Below are 22495 nucleotides of genomic sequence, written 5' to 3'. Positions count from 1 at the left end.
TTGAATAGTAATTGTCTTAAACAATGTTTTACTTTTGTGTACCATACATGTGCTGATCAGCATCTTTTAATATCATATTTTCAAAATGGCCATTTCTTAATCTTTAACATTTTAAACTATACGATCATGATTTGCAATGTACTCTTATATACTCTCAATGAATAAACTAGCTGTAATGTTTTTTTTAATTATTCTCTGGCATTATTTGTGAAATGTGGATAAATTCTTTATCATTAGTATTCCATATCTTTGGCAATTTCCATATCAGAAAGCAAGACAAAAGGACATTGTTTTAAGGTATTCAAATCTTAGGCTAACCTGGAAATTAGGAAAAATTACTTATTTAATAGGGTCGTGGGCACTTGGAACAACTTACCGGAAGAGGCAGTAATAAGCAAGGGGGTGGATAGCTTTAAGAGGGGCATTGATCTTCATTGGGGACTTATAAATTGACTAGGATCAGCCTAGCTGCTCCCAGAGCCTGTTGCTAGTCGTCACATTTGTATTTGTATAAGCCTTTGTCTGCCCAATTCTTCCACTTGTGTAGTAATGTATGGTAATCAGTGGTGCACACAAGAGGAGGGTACAGGGGGTCTGGCCCCTCCCATGGCCTTTGAATTTTTTAAATTCACTATAATCCATTGCATGTAGTTATGGTACATAAATTAATTTCAAGCAAAGACAACAATTTCAGATTTAATACATGAAAGAAAAACAAAATATCCCTTTCTTCCCCTACAAAATCATACTGTGTGTGAACGAAATTTTTTCTATAATGATGATTTTTTGCTTTGCTGATTTATTTTTAACTATGAGAAAAGTATCAGGGCCGTAACCAGAAAATAATTTTGGGGAGGGTTTGAAAACTTTCATGCGGAGCTTAGTGCTATTTGTGCTAATGTTCAAGTTGTCAGGTTATCTATTACGAAAGCGTTTTACGCAATTAATATACATATGTGTGTATTCTGGTATTTTGATTTGGGTATTTGTCATTCATAAACTAATTGTATTAACTAATGCTAAATAATTATTTAATAATTTTTTTAGACGTTTTTTGTTCTTGACACTCAATAAAATCAAAAGAATATGTTTGGATGAGAAATGTCTGGGATGTGAATCTTCAATCCTAGACCCAATCCCTTGGAGAAATTCCTGTGTGCGCCACTGACGGTAATCCTCCTGGTAGCAAAAGCAGTGCAATATTGTGATGTGTGTGGCAGATTCTTGAGAAAGTCTACTGAATATTTCTTAGCTGGAGAAAAATAAACCTAACATTTTTTAAGAAAAAAAAGAAGAAAAAGTACTTTTAGCTACGAAAGATTTGTATCATGTTTTCAGAGATGCAATGCACAGGTTGCATGTAATTTATTAGCATCTTGTTTTTAAGCATTTCTCTGAACATTTATATTCTATGATTGATCTAATGTCGGTTTTTTATGCAGACCATTTTTCGAATTTTAATCTGTGTCGCAGACTACTGAAAACATTTCTGCTACTGAGGTAATCCTAATGCTTCATGCTAAAAACTAAGAGGGGGAGGGGGGCAGGATGGTTGGAGAATGTCAAGTTTAAAATGGGTAATTGAGACAACTGTTTTGCCTTGTGCTTTTCCTTGAGGCACTTCAAAATGGATAAGCTCTGCTAAGTAATTAAAAATTGCTGAATATTTTGAATTTTCTTTCAATGGATAAAATTTTACTCCCATTTTTTTTATTTGTTTAACTTCTACATGTATTTTATTCATAAATAATAAATGTGCTCCTGTTTCAAGATTTTGTTTTATTTTAATTGATGTTTTATGGAAACTTTCCTTTTCTTTTCCCGTGTTCCTTTTTTTTCTGTAGAAAGTTAATTTTAAAGTTTGCAAGGTTTTTTCATAAAGTAGCCCTCAAAAATGTTAAGGGATTACTATCTAACCATTGTTGTTTTTTTTTTTTTTTTTTGCATAAATAATTTTGTACGATAACTATTTTTTATCTTATAGTAATAAAAAGGTTAATATATTGAAGAAGGTGACAAAAAATACAGCACGATACTTAATGTCTTATAGCTAATTAGTTGCATATTAGCATTTAGCTTCAGCTTGCATTAAATGGACAACTGTATTTTTTCATAATGCATTTTAGTTTTAGGTTTGACTATTTAACAGTTTGCTTTAATTCAAAAGTTTTCTAAAATATCAAACATTTAACCAAAATGTTATTTTTTAAGAAAGGGGGGGGGGAGGGATCCTAAGCCTTTTTGGAGACAACTTAAACGCTTATTAAGTACTCTGAGATGATTTCGTAGTCTGACTTTTCAAGTTTTGTTCATACAAAATTTATTCTTGTATTGTTACAAAGGTCACATAAAAATTGCTTTGAATTGAAGTCTTACAAATATATGATGTGTAAGAAGAAATTAATAAATGCCTTTGTGCAACAAAGTGTTACAATAGCAAACAATTTATATCAAGCACAAATTAGCAAATTGATTGTAGTCATGTGTTTTGGAGTTTCAAGGAACTACTTTTTCAGTTGAACTAAGTGAGCTTTTGGAGAGAAGCAATTAATTTTCATCCTAAAATGGATTCCCTGAAACCCCAATACAAGTGTCTGCAATCAGTTTGCAAATTCTTGCTTGAATTACGTTGTTTCCTATTGTTGCAAATGATGTGCAAGCTCATTTTTGTGTGTGCAAACTTGTGCTTGTTTATTTTATTTTATTTATTTATTTATTTTTATTTGCAAAGTGTTCCCTACAGTAAGTTTTTTGATTTTAGCTTTGTGACTGTTACTTTTGTTACGGAATCCATGGCAGCTGCAAATGCTTTAGTTCACAGTCGCACAGTCCGTCATTTGAAGAAGGTGATGAAAACAGATGAAGAAGTGAATGAAGATAATAGCCAGCAGCTAGTAGTTAGTATGATAGAAAAATTACTGTATTGCTCTATATTTTGAATCTTATAGTACAGTAAAACCTCACTACAATGCTATCCGATACAACGATAATCCCTCTACTGCGATAATATTTTGTGGTCCTGGTGAACTCGCATAGGAATTAATGTTATCCTCTTCTTAATATTGCAATATTCTTTACAGCAATAAATTCCAGTAAAACTATTTTTTTTACATTTTCATCCCCCCTTTGTTACGATAATTTGGTTTTCAAATAATGAAAAATATCCTATTTTATCAACTTTTGCCCTTTTTTCCGTTTTTTCTGACAAGAGAAGATTTTCTGCTTATTATGTATTTATTCCTTTCCACCACTCACCACTGTAAGAATTATTAAAAATGTTACATACTAAAACTTAGAAGTTCAAAAATGGGTGAGAACAGCAGACAAATCATATAAATATAATGCTCAAGGAATCCAACAAAATGGGAATAATAAACAGGGTTGTGGTAAATAAATTAAATATTCCTTTTGTAAATCTATAAGAGACCTCATTACTAGGACAGGAAAATGACATGAAACCTGGGGACAAGCTTTAAAACGACGTACCTTTGTTGTTTTTTGTATTGTTTTGTTGAACTAATTTTAAATAATTAAATTTAGTTTAACGATGCTATTTTACGCCTTTAATTATGTTTAATTTAGCACTACAAATCGAATTTGTGAAATGTTGATATAACATTTTTTAACTATTTAAGTATATTTGAGAAAGCGAATGGGGACGCGCCAAAAGAGTGACTTTCTGGATTTTTCATAAGTTTTTGTAGGAAAAAATGAATGAGTTATTGCTTAATAGAAATGGAATAACATCGAAAACATTATTTCTAGCTATTAAAAAAAAAATCTAGGCCAAACAATCCTTGTGTTAAGCTTGTGAGACATAATATTGTTAGAATTTTGGAGAATCACCCAAACACGTTTATACCTAGATAGTGCATATCATCGCCCCAGAGCAACAGTAAGACATCTTAGTGTTATTTCTGGGATTAGATATCTTACTGTTGCTCTGAGGCGATGATATGCTATACATTAAAATAAAATGAAAAAAAAAAACCTATTTAATTCCCAAAATATGTATAGGGCCTCGACATAACAATATATCCCTCTACAACAATATATTTCTTTGGTTCCCAAAATATTGTTGTAGCGAGGTTTTACTGTATTACATTCAAGTTTATACAAAAAGGAAAAAATGCATTCTTTTGTGCCTGTCACTTTTTGTATTGGACCTCATTCTGAAGTTTCCAAATTTTTTAAAAAGGTGTGATTGTTTTCAGGCTTGATTTCATTCATTGTATTACTTTTTTATTTATCTATATTTTCTCTATTATCAATATAAGTTTATATCACTTTCAAAATTTTTTAAAACTCTAAATGTTCTTTTTTTTTATATTTAGGAACAATTTCTAACTGATGAAGTAATATCTAATTCTTTGGAAAATGAAAAAGTACCTTTACTGCTGAGTAGTAAGCATTTTATTTTCTTTCATGTAATTTTTTTTTAATTAAGAATTAGCTATATTGATTTAAATATTTATCCTTGCTTATCAATAGGTTGCATTTTTTTCAGACTCTGTTGATACCATATCTGAAACCTCAGCTGAATATTTTAACATAACAGAAAGAATAGAAATGGTAATTTTCTAAATTATTAGTTTTAGAAGAATTCATCAAGGCATTTAGGAAGGGAAGTTATTGGGAAAAAAATTGCCATGTCCTCTTTTTTTTTACACATAGATATTGGCTGCTTATTTTATTTTAATTGAAAAGCTACAGTAAAACTTGTCTAGAAAACAAAAAGTACAGTTGTGGCCAACATGTGTGAAAGCCACATCTGATTCAAAAATCAAATCCTAAATGTTAACTTAGAGCAGCGGTTCCTAACCTATGGGCTGCGAACAGCATGTTACTGGGCCATGGACACTGGTCGAGAATCTAAACCAAAATATATCTTGGGTCTTAATTTTTTTTTTGTTTTTAGTTTTTGCAAAAATTCACTTATTAGTTGTACCGTCACTCAAAAGCTCCCGTTGGCTCATAACCAATAAGCAATTTTAAGATTTAGATTTTTCATATTTCTTAGGAATTTCCCCCCTATAATTGAAGAGATGAAATCTAGTGAATCAGAAACTACCTTAAAGAAAAGTGAAAGAAACTACTAATACCTTCAAGCTTCAAGCATGGGTGCAAGACCTTCCGTCGCAGGAGGGATTTCCGTCTTCGACAAAATTTCCAAGACGGAGGTCGGGACAGATAGCAATTCGTTGACTTTTCTTTTAGTTTTTTCTCTAAAAAAAAAAAAAAAGTGTGTGAAAAATATGCTTTAATTACTGGACTGCTCCATAACCACGAATTGAATTTACATCGACATTCTCTCCATTTTCCTTTACATTGACATTCTCTCCATTTTTGGCCATGGGCTTGTTTTGCTTGCATCATGCTCTTGGATGAGTGGCTTTTAGACTCGCTCCGTTTGACTTTTTTTTTAGGTTTCTGTTATTTCCAACTCACTGCATTGCAGACTGAGGTGTTGCTCGCTATTCTCCCTGATTTTTTGATTCTTCTTTGTTTTGAGCTGTCTTCGGATGACTTAAAAGGTAGGGTATAGGAAGCTTCTTTCAAAAAGTTTCCAAAACTAAAGTATTAAAACTTTTAGACGGTCATAAGTCATGTTTATAAATAAGGAGGGTACTATTCCTAGAAAAAAATTAAGAAACTGAAACCTTAAAAATTCAAATTTAGGACATTTGTGGTGAACTCAGAGGAATGGGGTTCGGGAGTTCTCTTCCAAAAATTTTTTGATGCTGAAATATTTAAAACGCCACTTTAGACTGTAAGGTGCTAGTCCATTATCATTAGTCGCCCATACATTCCCCAACCTTTCCTTCTTTTCTGGTTTGTTGGGGCTACCTTGGGTAGTCTTTCCCATCAGAACTGATTTATGTTGCGAAAGTGAAAATCTTATGTCCCAAGCGATTTTATTGCTGCAATAAAAATGTTTATGATCGGCAAAAAAATAAATGCGGGGAGCTGCGAATGCTTTTACCCCTAACATTATCCAACATTGTCGAAAACTGGAACTTCAATTTTGAAATATTGCCGAAGGAGGGTTCCTGAACTCCATCCCTTCGATAATGCAGTCAAAAAGCATATAAACGTGTGAAAAATGGAGTACAATTTCGTTTCTAAAACTTCAATTTCGGGGAGAGCCCAGAGCGCACCCCCCCCCTCTTTCTCCAATATTTTTGAAGGAAGGTCGCCCAATATTTTGATTTTGGGACTATCTGTCTTAAACAATTGATGTAAGAGTCCCTGAACCCCTCCTTTCCCTGAATTTTACCAAAATTGCTTACCATTGCGTTTTTTGGACTTCAATTAAAAAAAATTTTCTGGGAGGGAACCCCCAGACCCCCGTTATTGGTGGTTTTTAGATTTTTTGGAATTACAATATCTAAATGCTTAAATATTACAATTTAAAGGCTTAAAACTCAAATCAAACACAGATTCAAAAACCTGGCATTGCTAAAAAACTACAACTTTTATACACATTAATTTTTCCTTAAGCACAAATGCCTTGCTGAAAATATTTTCCGTCTTGAATACATCACCAAACTTGCACCCATTGTTTCATGTTAAAAATGTTCATCCTTTAACTGGCATGACTATAGCCAGAGGATTGAGACACTTGAGGGGTTTTTCGACAACCTACCTATTTAAATGAGACTTTTCACTGCAGTTTTTCTTAAAAATAATATAGAAATGCATTGAATGTTGCGAGTTATTTGAGATTAATAAACTATCCAGCTTCAATCCAGGTATCAATTCCTACATAGAGGAAAAACAGCGTCAACAATCTCATGGAGCTTTAACTTTGATGACTTGTTCTTGTGTTTTCTCACAGCCCTCAAAGCAGAATACTTTAATATGTTCTGCAACATAAAATCATTTGACCAAAATGGTTCTGCAAGTACTTCAAGCATTGTACACATAAATCTGCAATCTTTAGGAGTTTGGATTGTGAAAGAGGAGAAAATTTTATCTGTTTGCATTGCTGCATCGCGTAAAACCGAAACTCATCCGCATATAATTGAAACTGCATAAAATAAACCTGTGTAAAACGAGAGTCTACTGTATTTTCATTAAATAAATCAATCCGCCAAGTAAAAATCTATCAAACCCTAAAAAGTGTCTTTTGAACTGTAAAAAGTGAGGGAGCAAGGCCCCTATACTCTTGAAAGTGAGGGAAAAGTTGCCCCCTTGACCACCCGTACAAGCCGTCTATGACTGAATGTAAGAGGTAGTGGACTATTGTCTATATTCTTACAACATTCTAAAATTTTTATTCTTGTTTACTCATTGGTAAGCTTATCAATTAATGTATGAAAATTTTCTCATTTGTAAGCTTTAATCATTAATAGTATTTATTTTTCACAGGGCAAGATGGCTTTTTTATTTTTTAATAAATGTAAGTTGCATTTTATAATTATATTCAAAAGAAAATTTTAGTTTCAAAGTATTGTTTTGTTAACCTTTTTTTTATATTTCAGATGGTGTAAATATTTTTTACATTTGCATAGCTGTATATTTATATGGAGATCTTGCTATATATGCTGCTGCAGTTTCAAAATCAATTCGTGATGTATCCTGGTGAGTTATTTATTTACATAAATTTGCATAATTAGTGAAAAAACATATATAGTGCCCTTAGAAATTACATCGCTATCTTCAGTTTATACAATGATTCATCAATTTTTCCAAAAAGAAAGAGTTGAATATGAGTAAGAGGGTCGAGAGGCAAGTCACAAATAAAGTGCTTATTCATTATTCAACCCAGTAATTTTAGAGAGAGAACAGTAGTTCACATTATTTTAATTTTTTTTTACTGCAATGTCCACATTTTAGTAAGTTAAATTTTGAACAATTTTCTAATTCAATAATTGGTACTTATGACATTTATCTTGAATATCAAATTCTAAACTGAAATGACGTCAAATTCACGTCAAATCAAGCAAAAAAAAAAAAAAAAGAACTCCACCTGATCTTCTTAGATTTTCTTAAAATAAAACTGAAAACCATTATTTTTGGTAGATCGAAAACTGGAACTGAACCAATATAATGTTTAGTTGACCAAATGGAAATAAATTATGGTTTGAAGCTCTGTTTAAACTGCTCTATAATTTTTGCAGACTTAAAATAGCATCTCTAAGCACAATCCCAGGGTATTGTATTACATTTTACAACATTACTCTGAAGTCACATTTTATAATGTTTTTGAATTACCAAGAGGGAAAAACTTTTTTTAAAAAAATATACCTCAAAAAGTTTAAATTTTACAGCTTTGTGAAAAAATATTTTATGCTTAAAAAGTATTCAAGTAACAAGTCAAATTAAAATGACAACTCAATTCTCTTTAAAATGAGCTATTATACAACTGAGATTTTTGTGATATGTTCAATTTTTGTGAAAGGTGCATGTATTCTTTTATTTATTATTTGCCACTTTTATTGATTGAACATGACAGGTACATAAATTTTTCTTGTTTTTCAATTTTGGCTGTATTTTGATCCTGATTAAAACCAGTGATTTAACCAATCATATGTGAAAGGCATGATCCTCATAGCATTTTGTCTAATTTTAAGTTTCAGTAGATAAAGAGTATTAATATCGAAATTTCATTTTATGTATGCCCTTATGAGGGAGCATTCCTATTAAACACACCACCTCTTCAAACGACAACAATTGCTTGATCGAAATTCTTCCCAAAAATTTATTGCAAACTTGCCTTGTTTACATAACTCCCTATCAAAATCACTACTCTAACCAAAATTTCTGAATTCATTTGGTAATATTAGAAAGACTGCCATGTTTTGAGTGATTTCAATGGGTCTTAAATATAAATGTTTTGAAAAACATTTTCTATTTTGAGAAGAATCTTAATGTCACTAAAAGTCTTGTTATTGTTTCTATTGTAAATTTGAATCGTCAGCTTCATAAACACTTTAAAAACCGGATATCACCTTCCTGTCACAAGAAAAGCTGAAATCTTACTCATTTTTCTTCAAGGATGGATCCAGAAATGTTTCAAAGAGGGGCGATTGGGGGGGGGGGGACTCTTCCACAGCATTTAACCCAAAACAACTAAAATATAGAGATTTATCCAAGGAGACCCCCGATTTTTTCTTTTGGAGGAACTTTTTCCGTTAAAAAGGTATTTAAAATTTTAAAACTTCAATTTCGTAATATTTCTGGATCCTGGGGAATTTTAAAAATCCTCTCTCCTCACCAAAGTTCGCTTAAAACATGACTTCAATTAGGGAAAATCGCTGGTGCGAGATTCCTCAAGGGAGGTGTGGTCGCTCCCATAGCCCCTCTCTTATATCCGTCCTTCTTTTTCTTGCATATTTATATTTACTGACTGTTATGTTGGGCCATGTGGAGGTTGAAAGAGGCTTGTATATACTTATGGATCTGTCTGTGTATAGTTTTAATATCTGCAGGGGTGTCTGCCTAGGAGGGCAGAGGGGGTCTTGGCAGACTGCCATTGAAATTTTTAGGGGGAAGGGGTGTTTTGTGGTTTATTTTTGCTTTTTTGGAGGGGAGGAGGCTTGTGATATATTTTGGAAAGTGTGTTTCCTTGCTCTTGGGGGGAGAGGGTTACCCCTGATACCTGTAAGCTAAAGCTAAAGTGCTGTAACTAGCAAATGTGGAATTGAAAAGGTTCTAAATTCAAACTTTTTTTTAAAATCATGGTTTATGTTTACCATCCTAAGGAGCATGTTAGGTTTATTAACTGAAATATACTGTTTTTCTCATGTGATATTTTATGTATTTGCTATTTTTTTTTTTTTTTTTTAAATTTTCAGCACCTATGTTCCTGAAGATGCCATCTGTAATGCTACCTTAAATGGTACTATTGCATGCTGGGATTCCCTTTCTGTTACTCGAGGTCAAGCATATTTTATATTTCTGGTAAGATTTGAGAATATTGTTGCTACATTTCTTATATTAATACTAGTGACGCTAATATTAGTGGGTTTTATGAATGCTACTTTCCTTGGAATTTTTATCTCTTCATATTACTGAGAATGATAATCATTTTCATTTTTTTTTTTTTTTAATTTGCTCCAAAAGGGCATTACTAAAAATTAGAAAGGTAGAGTTCAGATATCTGGATCGAATTTGAAGATTTGTTTTTCTTTTAGTTTTATATTCACTTAGATAATAGTCTTTAAACTATCATTGCAAGAATGTAATTATAAGAATGTCAAACATTTGCTCTTTTTGTTATCTATTGATGTAGATCTCTGGTATTTCTGTGCCCATACTCTAATCAAACAAGTTTGATGTGAAAGACATTAGACAAACTCTTTGTTGAGAAGCATCATGCAAAAATATTTATACATATTTTAATTTCTTGTAAACAATTTTGTGTAAGTTTGTTACAAAACAGTTTTTTATTGTAAATGGTAAGTTTACCTTTTTGAAGTGTTTGCTCATTACTCAACTATTCCGGTTCTCCAGATTTTCAATTACCCGGATTGCCTTTGTTTCCAGTTAGTCCAGATAAACAAGGTTGTACTCTATTGTGGTTGTGAAAATTTTTTCACTCAAATTTAAGCATATATGAACATTTTGCTGACCCTTGAAAGAATTTTGAGCATTTTTTCCGTCTGTACACACATACATATGTATCTAAGAATATATGGTCAGCTAAAACATCCATTTTAGCTATCATTGAGTTAATTACTACAAATTTTCTCAAGAAGTCTGTATGTACATATCTACATACCGTCGCCTCAGAGCAACAGTAAGATATCTTAGTGTTATTTCTGGGATTAGATATCTTAACTGTTGCTCTGAGGCGATGACATATATGTATGTATCTCAAATAACTCAAAAATGGTAAGCCATAGAATGTGGAAAATTTGTATATAGGCCTTGAGTAAGGTCTAGTTTTGCACCTCCTCTTTTGGTTGCATTCAAATGTTTCAGAAGGGATAAGGGATCTTTTACTTGGTTTTTGGGGCAAATCAGTGTTAATTTCAATGCAGACTAATTTGGTGGTATATCACCAAGCATTTGGCTCCCGAAGTTGGCGACAAATGTAGCAACAGAAATGATTTTATGAATTTGGTTTCCATTTGGCAACATTTTGCAATTTTTTGTATGGAAAATGAGCCAATTCTCTACCGTTACCATACTTTTATATGTCTGGGAAAATGTCTAAATAGCTATTAATTTAAGAAATATTGCTTCTAATGCACATACTTGATAGTCATGTTTATATGATTCATGAATAAATGCACCCATTCTTTGGAGTTATTAAAAAACATAGATTATTTAATAGACAATAATAAAATAAAGTAGTGCAGGGTGGCGACAGATCAGAGAGATCAGGGGAAAATCAGAGAACTTTATCACTCAGGGAAATATCAGAGAGTTTTGAAAAAATAACAAAAAATCAGGGAAAATTGATCAAATGAAGAAAAAAATTGCAAAATGAAGCAATTCCTTGCAAAATGAAGTACTTTGATTCCCTACGAATTTTCCGCCAATTATTTGTTTTAAAAAAGTAAAATTAATGAGGTGCGATTATACAGGGCCGAATACTTGTGCATCTTTTTTTCTTCAAGGTCAAAGTATTCAATCTTAGGATGAGCTTCCTAAGTTTGATTCTGTGTATGTAAAGTTTATATTTTACCTAGCTTGAATTTTAATTCGTGCATTCCATGCTATGTAAAATAAACAACACTACAGGCAAAGAAGAAGCCGTCATTAATGACTTTGCTTTTATGCTTTTACTCATTGTCTTGAAGTAATTAGCATACTGTTATATCACGATTTAAAGAAGGGATCTTTGTTTTTTAAATTAATGCTGAAAAAATCTTTAAAGTTATCACTTGGCATTTTTAATTTAATTGCTAAAATTAATTTTGACATAAAATTAATTTTTTTTTTTTTTTTTGCCATGTTATTGTTCCCTATTACTTCAGATTACTCGAAGGGCTGTTTTCAGACTTTAAACCATATACATATACATTTTGAAAATAATAATTGGTTTTGGTTTTCAATGTTGTTTGTAACTAAAGTAATTTAAGATTTTTTTTCAACAACTAATGAAATCATTTGAAATAGAGTTGTGTACATAAGTAAATATTTTTATTATTTTTTAATAGTTAAAATACTGTATTTATTCATTGAAACCTAAGTTTTTGATTGGAGAATAGCTCAATATGACTGGTTGTTGGAAGATTTCAATTTGTTTTACATAAATATGTCTATTCTGCCGTGTATAGGTAAAGGGCAGAAACTGCAGAGTTTTCTTTTTTCTTTTTGCATTTTTGCCATCTATGGTACGTTGACTTTATTGTACAAACTCGCTTATTTGGTTTCCGCTGAAAAAGAGGCGCGAAAAAAATGTCTAATTCCAACATTTTCCTATTGTTAGTACTGAATCCACCACACATTTCTTCAAATATTTCGAAAACTAATTTCCGCATATATTGCCATTTACCTGCACAAGGTGCAGTATTTTTTACGTAAGTAGAACTACATTACTTCTATACTTTAACTATCACTTACTCTTGCGGTAACAATTATACTGCATTGAAAGTTCAGTTCAAGATTATTTCCGTTTAAATTTTTTAGTTTTATAATGATTAGATATGTCTTTAAGAGTGGGTTTAATAATTTCTTAGAATAATTATGTTAACTGGTTCCTTGAAGTAAATTATTTGTTTTAGATTTCCTATAATTCTCTGTAGATAATTTAATAACTATTTTTACCAAAAAAAGGAGCATCTTTTCAAAATATATTTTTAGTTAACGGCTTAAACCGTTTTAAACACTGCATTTTATTTAATATGCAATGCTTTTCAGGTAGGGCAAAGAAAGGAAACTATTATCATTGGTAAAGTGAATCAGGGAAATTTGGTGAACTTAATTAGGGAAAAATCAGGGAACTTTTTTTTTCCTGTTCCTGTTGCCACCCTGTAGTGTGTTTAAGTTTTGAGAAAAATGAAAAATTTTTAACTTTCCTTCTTTTTTTTTTTCAGACTGCCTTTTTAGCTTGCTTAGGTCCATTCACTTTTTTTAATGTTCAAAAGACAAAACACTTGCAAATTTTTACAACAATCATGAGATGGTTAGGTAAGTCAGTAAGGAAATATGTTTGTGTATGTATAAAAGTAAGAGTTTAGTTGATGTGTGGTGTGATTTTTTTCTATGCTATTATTTTTAAATGCAAGATCTTTTGGTTAGTTTTTAACTTTACAAATGCTTTCTTAGTTGCAACTGGATTTGATGCTGGAACATTATGTTGTTGAAAAATTCTATTCTAATCTGTGTTCTCCTTTATAATTATCCCCTTTTCCTCAAATAATAATTAAAATTGAAAAAAAAAATCACCAATTGTTTTTATGGTATGTTCTGATAGACAAAAGTAAAAAAGGACAAAGCAAATTTAAGTTACTATAAATACGATAAATATGTATAATTTTAAACTTAAAAAAAATCTTTGTTTACTATTACATGCAATCTATTTACAACATTGAATAACTTTGCATTGTTAAAAATTACATTTTTTTCAATCTAAAACATTTATAACTTCCGTCAGTTGTCAATTTATGACATCTGACACCTAAATTTGTTTAGGATTCAGAGCTAAAACTACCTTCAACATTAGATATAAAGAGGGCCTAATCCATTTTAGGTACCAGAAATTTGGATATGATCGAAATTTTTTTTGTTTCTGTTGTTTTAAAATAGAACACAATTTGCTTTGTGAAATTTTTTCTGTTCAAAATTATAATTTTGAGCATTTAAAAATATAACGCTTATAAATACAGTAAAATCCCTCTAATGCGGACACTAACAGGGAGAAATTTTTTTGTCCGCAACAGAGGGGTGTCCGCAGGACAAGGGTTTAATAATGTTATTTGCTTTGGAATCGGGGAATTAAAAATTGTCCGCATAAGAGGGGTGTTCTCTAGAAGGGGTTTTACTGTAATGTTACATTAAAGTGACCAAATGTCCCGATTTTAGTGGAACAGTCCCACTCGCTGAATGCCCTGCGAAAATGTCCCACTTTTACCTTCAAGTCCCGCTTTTCTGTCCAAGTTCCTTCCAATAGGGAAAAATATAAATGTACTAGATTTTTCAACTCTTAGTACACAATCATTGCTAAATTTAAAATATCTTCTTTTGACAAAAATAAACTTTTTATATTAACTTAAGGAATTTTCGAGAGGTGATGAAAATATGCTAATAAAAATTTCTTCCAATGGTAAATAGGACTGACAGCTGTGTAAATTTGCTGTAGGCTTCTGTAACTGACACTATATTAAGCTACTTTTCAACTTGAGTTCTTTATTGGTATATCTGAATTATATCTCATTTACTAAAGAATAATTGCTGAATTCATAAAATCTGTATGTGCCAGGGAAGGGGGGAGGGGAGGGGCCTCAATTTAAAACTATTTGTCATATGAGATCTAAAAATCTTCAGTTTGGTGACATTTGAGCCTCTGGGGAAAAAAAGACATTGTCCCCCCCCCCCCCCCCCCCCATCTCCTCTAGCCAGTTATATATCCTGATTTTTAGTCTGAAAATTCTGGTCACATTATGTTACATGTTCTGTTTAGAAATAATAGAGAGAAAAAACAAACAGAACTTATTACTTTCTTTGCTCAATAATTGAGTCAGTGAGTTATTGTAATGATTTTTCTGAATTTTGTTGAATTAGGAGTGAATTATATTTGAAAAAATTGTTCGGAGTTGAAACAAATCTTTTTTTTTTTTTTTGTTCCGTGGCTCTAAATCGGTGATGGCCAATATATGGTCTGTGGTCCAGACGTGGCTCCCTTATGGGCCATTGTTTTGTTCAGTGTTACAAATCAAAAATCTGTGATTTGTCACAATGGCACAAATTTAGAGCCAAACATTCATGCATTTTTCTAGAAAACATGCATAAATAAAATAGCATCAAGTAATCATAAGAACAATTCTTGGTTAGTAATTCTCTCTTTTTTCCCATGCTTTTCTATGCTGTTAAGGAAATTTTGAAACATATTGAATTTTTACTTGTTCTAGCCCACAAGAATAGTTTAATTATAAGGTATTACCCTCTCAGACAGTAATATGTTGTGTGAAATTGCGAGTTCGGTGTACAGTTAGACATTTAAAAATCGCTGTTTTAACCTTTTTACTAGATGACTAAGAAACAAGTTCAACTCAATGTTTTTCAGATGGGAGAAAAATATTCAAAAGCTTTTGGAATTCTTTTCTCTAAGATTGCTATTGAAAATCTTTCCTTGTGTAACTTTACTTGCAGAGACAGAAACACCTTATAAAAATCTATACTATTCATCTGCCTTCATTGTTTGAAATGTTCTAATGCATCTTCTTCTTTTTTTTTTTGCTGTTAACTTCTTGTTTTTTCTCAATAAATATTTTTTTCCCATTAAAAAACAAAGCTTTTTGGTATATACGAGGGGGGACCCAAAAGAAACCGGACTAATGTTGCGATGCCAATCCTAGATATTGTAGAGTGTTCTCCAGCTAGATGGCTCAAGTAAAGACCTTAACGAACCAGCTGTGCAAGTGGCTTCAGTTTAGTTGATAACGTCTGATCGTAGTGTTGGTTTTCTCAGGTGTTGTTGCTTTACGCCTGCGAACTCATTATGACAGATTTGAAAGAATAAACTGTAAACTTGAAATTTTGCTTCCTGTTTGAAAAGTCGGCAACAGAATAGCTTACCAAATGCTTCAGCAAGCTTTCAACGTTGATGCTATGAGCCGTACTTAAGTTTTCGAGTGGTTTGGGCTCTTTAAACGTGGTAGCACGAATGTTGAAGATCACGCTCGTTCTGAGGGCTCTTCAACGTCTCGAAATGATGGAAACGTTGGAAAAATCCGCCAAAAAATCAACGAGTGTCGTCGTTTTACGACTGACAAAACTTTAGAGGAAACAAGAGTGAGTTAGATCTCGCGCGGGCGATCAGAAGTATGATTTCTTCACCATGATAACGCTCCCGTACTCACAGCCTTCACTTTGGCGCTTGAGGGGTGGCCAGTCGTTCAACGACCCCCGTATTCGCCGGACCTAGCCCCTGTGATCTTTTTCTGTCCCCGAGGATGAAAAAAAATCTGAAAGTGAAGCGTTTTGATGATGTAGAGGCTATAAAAATGCTTCGCAACGGTTGAAAGAAAAGTCGGCAGCAGAATAGCTCACCAAATGTTTCAACAATCTTTCAAGAACGATGCCATAAGCTGTACACAATTTTTCAAGTGGTTTGGACGCTTTAAACTTGGTAGCATGAGGTGTTGAAGATCATGCTCGTTCTGAGCGCCTTTCAATGTTTCGAAATGATGAAAACGTTGAAAAAATCCGCCAAAAAATCAACGAGAGTCGTCGTTTTACGATTGCCGAAACTTTGGAAGAAACAAGAGTGAGTTGGAGCTCGTGTGGGCCGATCAGTAGACTGCTTCCTTCACCATTATAACGCTGCCGTACACTTAGCCTTCACAATTAACCTCTACTTGGCCTCTCAGAGGTGGCCAGTCATTCCTTGACCCCCGTATTCGCCAGACCTAGCCCACTGTGATCTTTTTCTGTTGATGAAAAAAATTCTGAAATCGAAGCGTTTTGATGATGTAGAGGCCATAAAAACTGCTTCGCAACGGGCACTGAACATGGTCAAAGCTAGAGTTCCAGGGGAGCTTCTAACAGTGGAAGAAAAGAATTAACAAGTGTATTTCACCTAAAGGTGAGCAATTTAAATGAGACAAAAGAATGAATAAACTAATATATCAATATTTTAGAACAAAAATCCGGTTACTTTTGGATCCCCCCTCGTATTTCTCTAAAATCAGTTTTTTCCTTTTTTTTGTTTAATTGTTTTAAAACTATTTATTAGTGAATATTTTAATGCTTATAAATGTGCAATTTTTATGTATGCCTTCTCAGATTTGATAATGACATTTTCATACTTGTTGAAACCCAAATTTATGCATATTTAATTTTTTCAACAGCTTTTTCTACCATGATTATTATTGCTGCTACAGCTCTCATTCAAGGAAAAGGAGAAGGTCATCCAAGTGTTGCAAGCATCAAAGGAGTTCCAAATTTATTTGGAGTGTGTGTATATTCCTTTATGTGTCATCATTCTTTGCCATCACTCATAACTCCAATCAAAAACAAATCCCGTCTTCTGCGATTATTTATTGCAGATTATTTATTAATTCTTTTCTTTTATTCATTGCTTTCGTTTACTGGTATATTTACTTTTAAGAAACTCCAAGATATGTATACTCTGAACTTTGAGCCTCAGAACTGCAATGACACTCATGCAGGGGAGAGCATTATCCCGCAGAACTTTTCTTTCATTCGTTACTTTCTAGCTCTCTTCCCTGTTTTCACACTTAGTACAAATTTCCCTATAATAGCTATTACGTTACGAAATAATTTGAAATCTCTATTTTTAAAAGACAACAAAAACTATGGTATATTTGTTGACAAACTGTTGTTTCCAATTTTAGCTGTGATACCACCTGTGGTGATTGCTTTCATAACAGAAGATTTAACAATTTTAGTTGGCATAACAGGATCTTATGCTGGTGCTGCCATACAATATGTTGTTCCAGCATTGTTAGTTTACTATTCTAGGCGTGATGTACTGTCCACTCTAGGTTTAGGTGTAAAAAATAAACATGCTTCACCGTTTAGACACACAGCGTGGATTATTTTTGTTTTATTTTGGGCGCTTATGTGCATCGTTTTCGTCACAGTAAACCATATCATCCAAGGAAAGTAAGACAAGTATTTATTTCCAACTGATTTTTGTTAATGCGGGTCATCAATTGAGACATTGACACTGAAAAGAGTGTAATTCAGAAAATGGTTTCTTCTTATTTTTTTCTTTCAAATTGCAGAAGTATTCTAGTCTTCAAATTTATGAAAATTATATGCTAGTAGAATTCAAACTTATTAAATGAAGTTCTGCCAGCATATAGTTTTCATAAGTTTGAAGAATGGAATACATCTGTGATTTGGAATAATTAAGCAAGAAGAAACCATTTTTTGGCCTAACACCAGGGTTGGCATGTTTCTGCTGAGGCGGTTAAAACCACTGGTAGAAACCGGTTAAAACCGGCATGGCTGCTACATTTGCTGCAGAAACTGGCAAAAACTCACAAAATGGCAAAAGAATTATTGACACACAGTAGAGAATGCATGGAAAAAAAATTGTTTACCAAAACACAATCTAATTACAATATTATGACAATTCAGAATCAAATGTTACACTCTTTAGACCCTGCATTTGCCTCTTCAAAAAGGTGGTTTCAAAAATCTAAACAGGTTTTCAATTTAATATGCAGAAATGAGAAAATATAGAATAATCTTGCAACAGAAAAGTTAGCAGGCACTGCGTCAAGGAACAAGCAAAGTTCATGAAACTTTCTATTGCATTTTTTTTTTAAAACTGGTCTACCATGCAGTAGCTGAGGTAGTGGTCAAAATTTGACTTGGAAAATAAATTTCAAGAAATTGGGCCACTTTGTTTTGCAAAGCTGTGATATTAGGTACAAAATCAAGGTTAATATTGGCAAGTAAAATTTTGGGACTTTCATCTTGAAGCACATGATGATTTCAATCACAAGCAATTTAGATGAAGGATATAAGCGAGCAAATTACAAACAATAATGCCGGTTAATTTCTGTAGGTCACTCTCCTCTGTCCTGAACACCCATATGATTTTTCGTACTTTATTGGATTAATCCAAATATTACGAGCATCTGCAATTGAAAAGTTCCCTTTCTGAACTAAATCAAGGGCGCTGGCATAGAATTTTATTTTTTACAAGAATGAAATGAAGTTTCAATGAACGCTATCTACTGGAGTTGAGTGTTCATCCATGAGAGTTAGGGTTACAATAAAAAAATCAAAATATCATCAAACATACAGTTGGTTCATTCAAATGTAGAAGCAATTTTCAGCCGTCATACTTTGGCGGAAGATTTTCTTGTCCAGCATTTTCCAAAGTGTGTTCCGCGGAACCTTGGGTTATGCCCAAGTATAAGAAGGGTTCCGCTTCAAGTTAGCTATTGTATAAATTTATTTTCCACTCGTTTTAAGAAAAATGAAATAATCAAGGATCTAAAATGTCGCTCCGTTTTTGAAGTAGTAATCGTCACAGTGTTTTGCATCGCCATGTCATAATGAAGTAAATACCATGTGATTTGAAGAAAATTCTTAATAAAGCTACATAAATAGTTTAATTTGTCAAATCTCGTTTTCTCCAATCAAGACTATTTAGCAAGATTTATGAAGACATGAGTAGGCAGAAAAATCACTACTTTTCCGTATAAAATATGCTGTCTATCCATACAAAAGCTTTCCAGCCTATGCATACCTAAAAACAAATTTAGTTCTTGGATTATGCTCCTGCTGTATGTTGTACTCAACATTCCGACATAAAGAAAAAATTCATTGCTATTATAAATTTTACAATTAATGTCATTCTTTATATTTATATAATTTGTTGCAGGGACAGTAATAAAACTGTTGCAACGATTATTATGTCTTCATAAATAGGGTCTTATTTCAAATTGAAGGTAGTATTTTTTATTTATACTCCCTCATAGTTTTTCAAAATCTTTCGGTGTATTGTTGAATAGTATGCTGCGGACACGGGCGAGCTCAGTAAAACACTGAGTTTGTAGCTTAAGAGTCACGGTTCGATACTGACAACAGTCGAAGATCCACCATGAGCAATAACTTGAATAGTGCACTTTCCATCAGTTGTGGTGGAAGTCTTCCAAAGTTCCATCTCAAATCAATACCTTTGGCGATAGTGGGCAGGTGTTACTTAGTACCTGATCAGGCATTGAAAAAAAGCTCTCTTTAGGACCCTTTAAAAAATAGTAAAACTACCTCTGTGATAGGAACAAAGGACCAGTGACAGATTTATTGGTTTGAGGGCCGATAAGTGCATATTTGGGGCCCCTATATGTCGATCACAGAACTGTACAAAAGAGTTACCATAAGCATTTTTGTATACCCTTCAGGGTCCTTTGAACTTAACAGTTTATGTCAGCCAGGTTGACGCAATTTGCTCTCTTGAGGAATTTCAAATGTATGTGTCATCGCAACCATTTTGGATTGCTTAGGTGCCTCAGCACAGTTCTAACAATGCACAATGCATAAACACTGAATAATAAAAGAGAATATCAGTCATGCTGGACGGAAAAAAGCATTCAAAGTCCTTCCTTTGAGCAATAAGTGCAAAAATCAAAAGCGAATCCACAAATGTTTCATTTGAGGTCTCCTTGTAGTTCAGTTTTTTTCAAGATAGAAGTAGTAATACATGACAAGATTCTGTTGTTACAACCCTTTGGAATGATTGTTGGTAAAAATTTATCTGCACCTCTCCTATTCAGGTACGTATATGTACCAATTTTTATGCGAATCTTTGTTTTATTGTTTGACAGATCGCAGTCACGATAAAAGTGGAAGTCGTTTGTTTTGGAACTAATCTCTGAAGAGATTAGTGGCAAAATTAATCAACATCAGCTCACATGAAGATGCATGTGCTTACTGCGTTTCTTTCAATTCCATGTATTATGTTTCGAGTTTGATCCCCCTCAAGAAATCGGTGAAATGCGTGCTAAACACAAATGGACAGATAATTTCCAAAAATGCTTAAGGTAGGTTCAGCGCACCTTAAAACCTGCTAATCTGCCAAAATGCAAAAATTCTCACTTAATCAATAGTTTCTTCTATGCAGAAGAAAGTAATCGAATGCTGATCATTTTTCGTTTTTATCATTTGACTTTTAGATCGTTAACATTTTGTCTTTTTGTCACAAACAGAAATGTTGCTCCTTTAAGTAAAGCCAATCACTAAGGGTTCCCTGACCTAAAAAGTTTGGGAACCGCTGTTCTAGTCATTTAATAATTACTTGAGTTGTTAAAGATGCTTTTAAGTTTTTGCCAGAAACCGGTTATAACCAGTTTCTGCCACTGGCACGGCAAAAATTACTTTCTGTTGGCAGAAAGCCATCCCTGCCTAACACCCTTTTCAATTTCAATGCCTCAATTGAAAAACTGTTGAGTGGTTATTACTGTTATTCGAAAAAAAAAAATCTTACAATCTTAAGTTCCTTTTTACTGATCAAATTTAAGAAACTACAATATTAAAAGATGATGTATTAAAAACGACTCATTTTTCAATTTTTATTCTGGAAAACACTATTTTTGGAACAACTTACTACACGTCAGGAATTATGACTTTTGTTTCATTTCACTATCAATCAGCAGTACCATAATTTAATAGAAACTCCATAATATTTGATTTGTTACAATGTGCTGAAATATTCTATAGTTTATTTATTATTAATTTTTATGATATTTTATTGATTATTAGTTTTTATAATATTTTATTTATTACTTTTGTAGCTGTTCAATTACAATATAAGAGTGCATAATATTTTACTGCAGCCAAAATTCAAGACAAGATGGCAAGATTTCCACCATTATTTCTTAGATAACCCTTCTTGAAAACATTCTAAGTGACTAAAAACTCCACCCACAATAGGTTCAAAGTATTTCATTGAAGTGGGGAAATATACCTTTTTTTTAACTTACGTGTAGAGAGTTACTGATATGTACTATTGAAAAAAAAAAAAAAAAAGAATAAATAATCATACAAATGTTCTCCTTTTATACTATTTTTCAAAAATTGAAATTATACCTGATTAGGATTTAAAACTTTTATTACATTTTAGAATATGTGCATATTTTGTGAGGTAAATGAAAGCAATTTTTAAATATTTGGATAGTGTGGAAAAAATGTGACATAGAATGCAAACTTTTGCAACAAAAATGCACAAATGATTTAAAAAGCCGACTAGCATTGCTACTATTTCTTTCTCTGAAAAAATTATGACCCTTTCAAAATATTTAATTTTGGAGAAAAGTCTCTTCTCCAGTAAAAACTTGGAATTTCAGCTCCAGCTTTATAATTGTTATGCTTGTAAGAATGGAAATTTCTGATAGTAGTGTTGTTGTATTTTTCTCACAAAATATTTTGAACAAGTAGGTAGGAGTTCGCTAGTTTCGCATGTGCTGAAAAAATGCTGTTGGAAAATATCCATAGTAATTCTCTTTCTTTTGCATCAATAACATTTTGAACGTTCCAATGGTTTTAAGTTTACATTTCATGTCATGTTGTCAAAATTTGCATAAGTTTGATTATCCCGGATATTTGTTTACCCAGAACAAAGCCTTTTCTGACTTTCCCCCTTAATTCATAGTCTAATACACTTAATCTATATACATAAATGGCTACTTCTGTAGTTTACTGCTGTAAATCTGTCCCGGGGGCTTCAAAACTACTGCACCGATTTTGACCATTTTTTCACCATAGATAGCTACACTATCAGGAAGAAACATAGGCTATAATTTATTCCTAAAAAACTTAGTTTAAAAAAGTTATTATGGAAAACAGTAAATTTCATGTAATTTCCCCATTGCATGGTTAAATATAAAACCCATTGTAA

At 32.5% G+C, this 22495-nt stretch overlaps 1 protein-coding gene across 1 annotated transcript in view; it reads left to right on the top strand.

Annotated features, from left to right (window-relative positions):
- Positions 1 to 21867, top strand: part of LOC129234035 (transmembrane protein 104-like) — a 31600-nt gene extending 9733 nt beyond the window's left edge. The window contains exons 4-11 of the mRNA XM_054867941.1: positions 2762 to 2897; positions 4335 to 4404; positions 4508 to 4572; positions 7372 to 7402; positions 7485 to 7584; positions 9801 to 9906; positions 12993 to 13086; positions 16968 to 21867. Coding sequence (XP_054723916.1) covers positions 2762 to 2897; positions 4335 to 4404; positions 4508 to 4572; positions 7372 to 7402; positions 7485 to 7584; positions 9801 to 9906; positions 12993 to 13086; positions 16968 to 17749 — 1384 coding nt within the window. The 3' untranslated portion in view covers positions 17750 to 21867. The remainder of the gene's footprint in view (positions 1 to 2761; positions 2898 to 4334; positions 4405 to 4507; positions 4573 to 7371; positions 7403 to 7484; positions 7585 to 9800; positions 9907 to 12992; positions 13087 to 16967) is intronic.
- The last annotated feature ends 628 nt before the right edge of the window (positions 21868 to 22495 follow it).

This window comes from Uloborus diversus, unplaced genomic scaffold (genome assembly GCF_026930045.1).
Source record: "Uloborus diversus isolate 005 unplaced genomic scaffold, Udiv.v.3.1 scaffold_94, whole genome shotgun sequence".
Classification (NCBI taxonomy): Eukaryota; Metazoa; Arthropoda; class Arachnida; order Araneae; family Uloboridae; genus Uloborus; species Uloborus diversus.
Note: the sequence above shows the minus strand (reverse complement) of the source record. Positions and strands in the feature narration are given on the sequence as shown.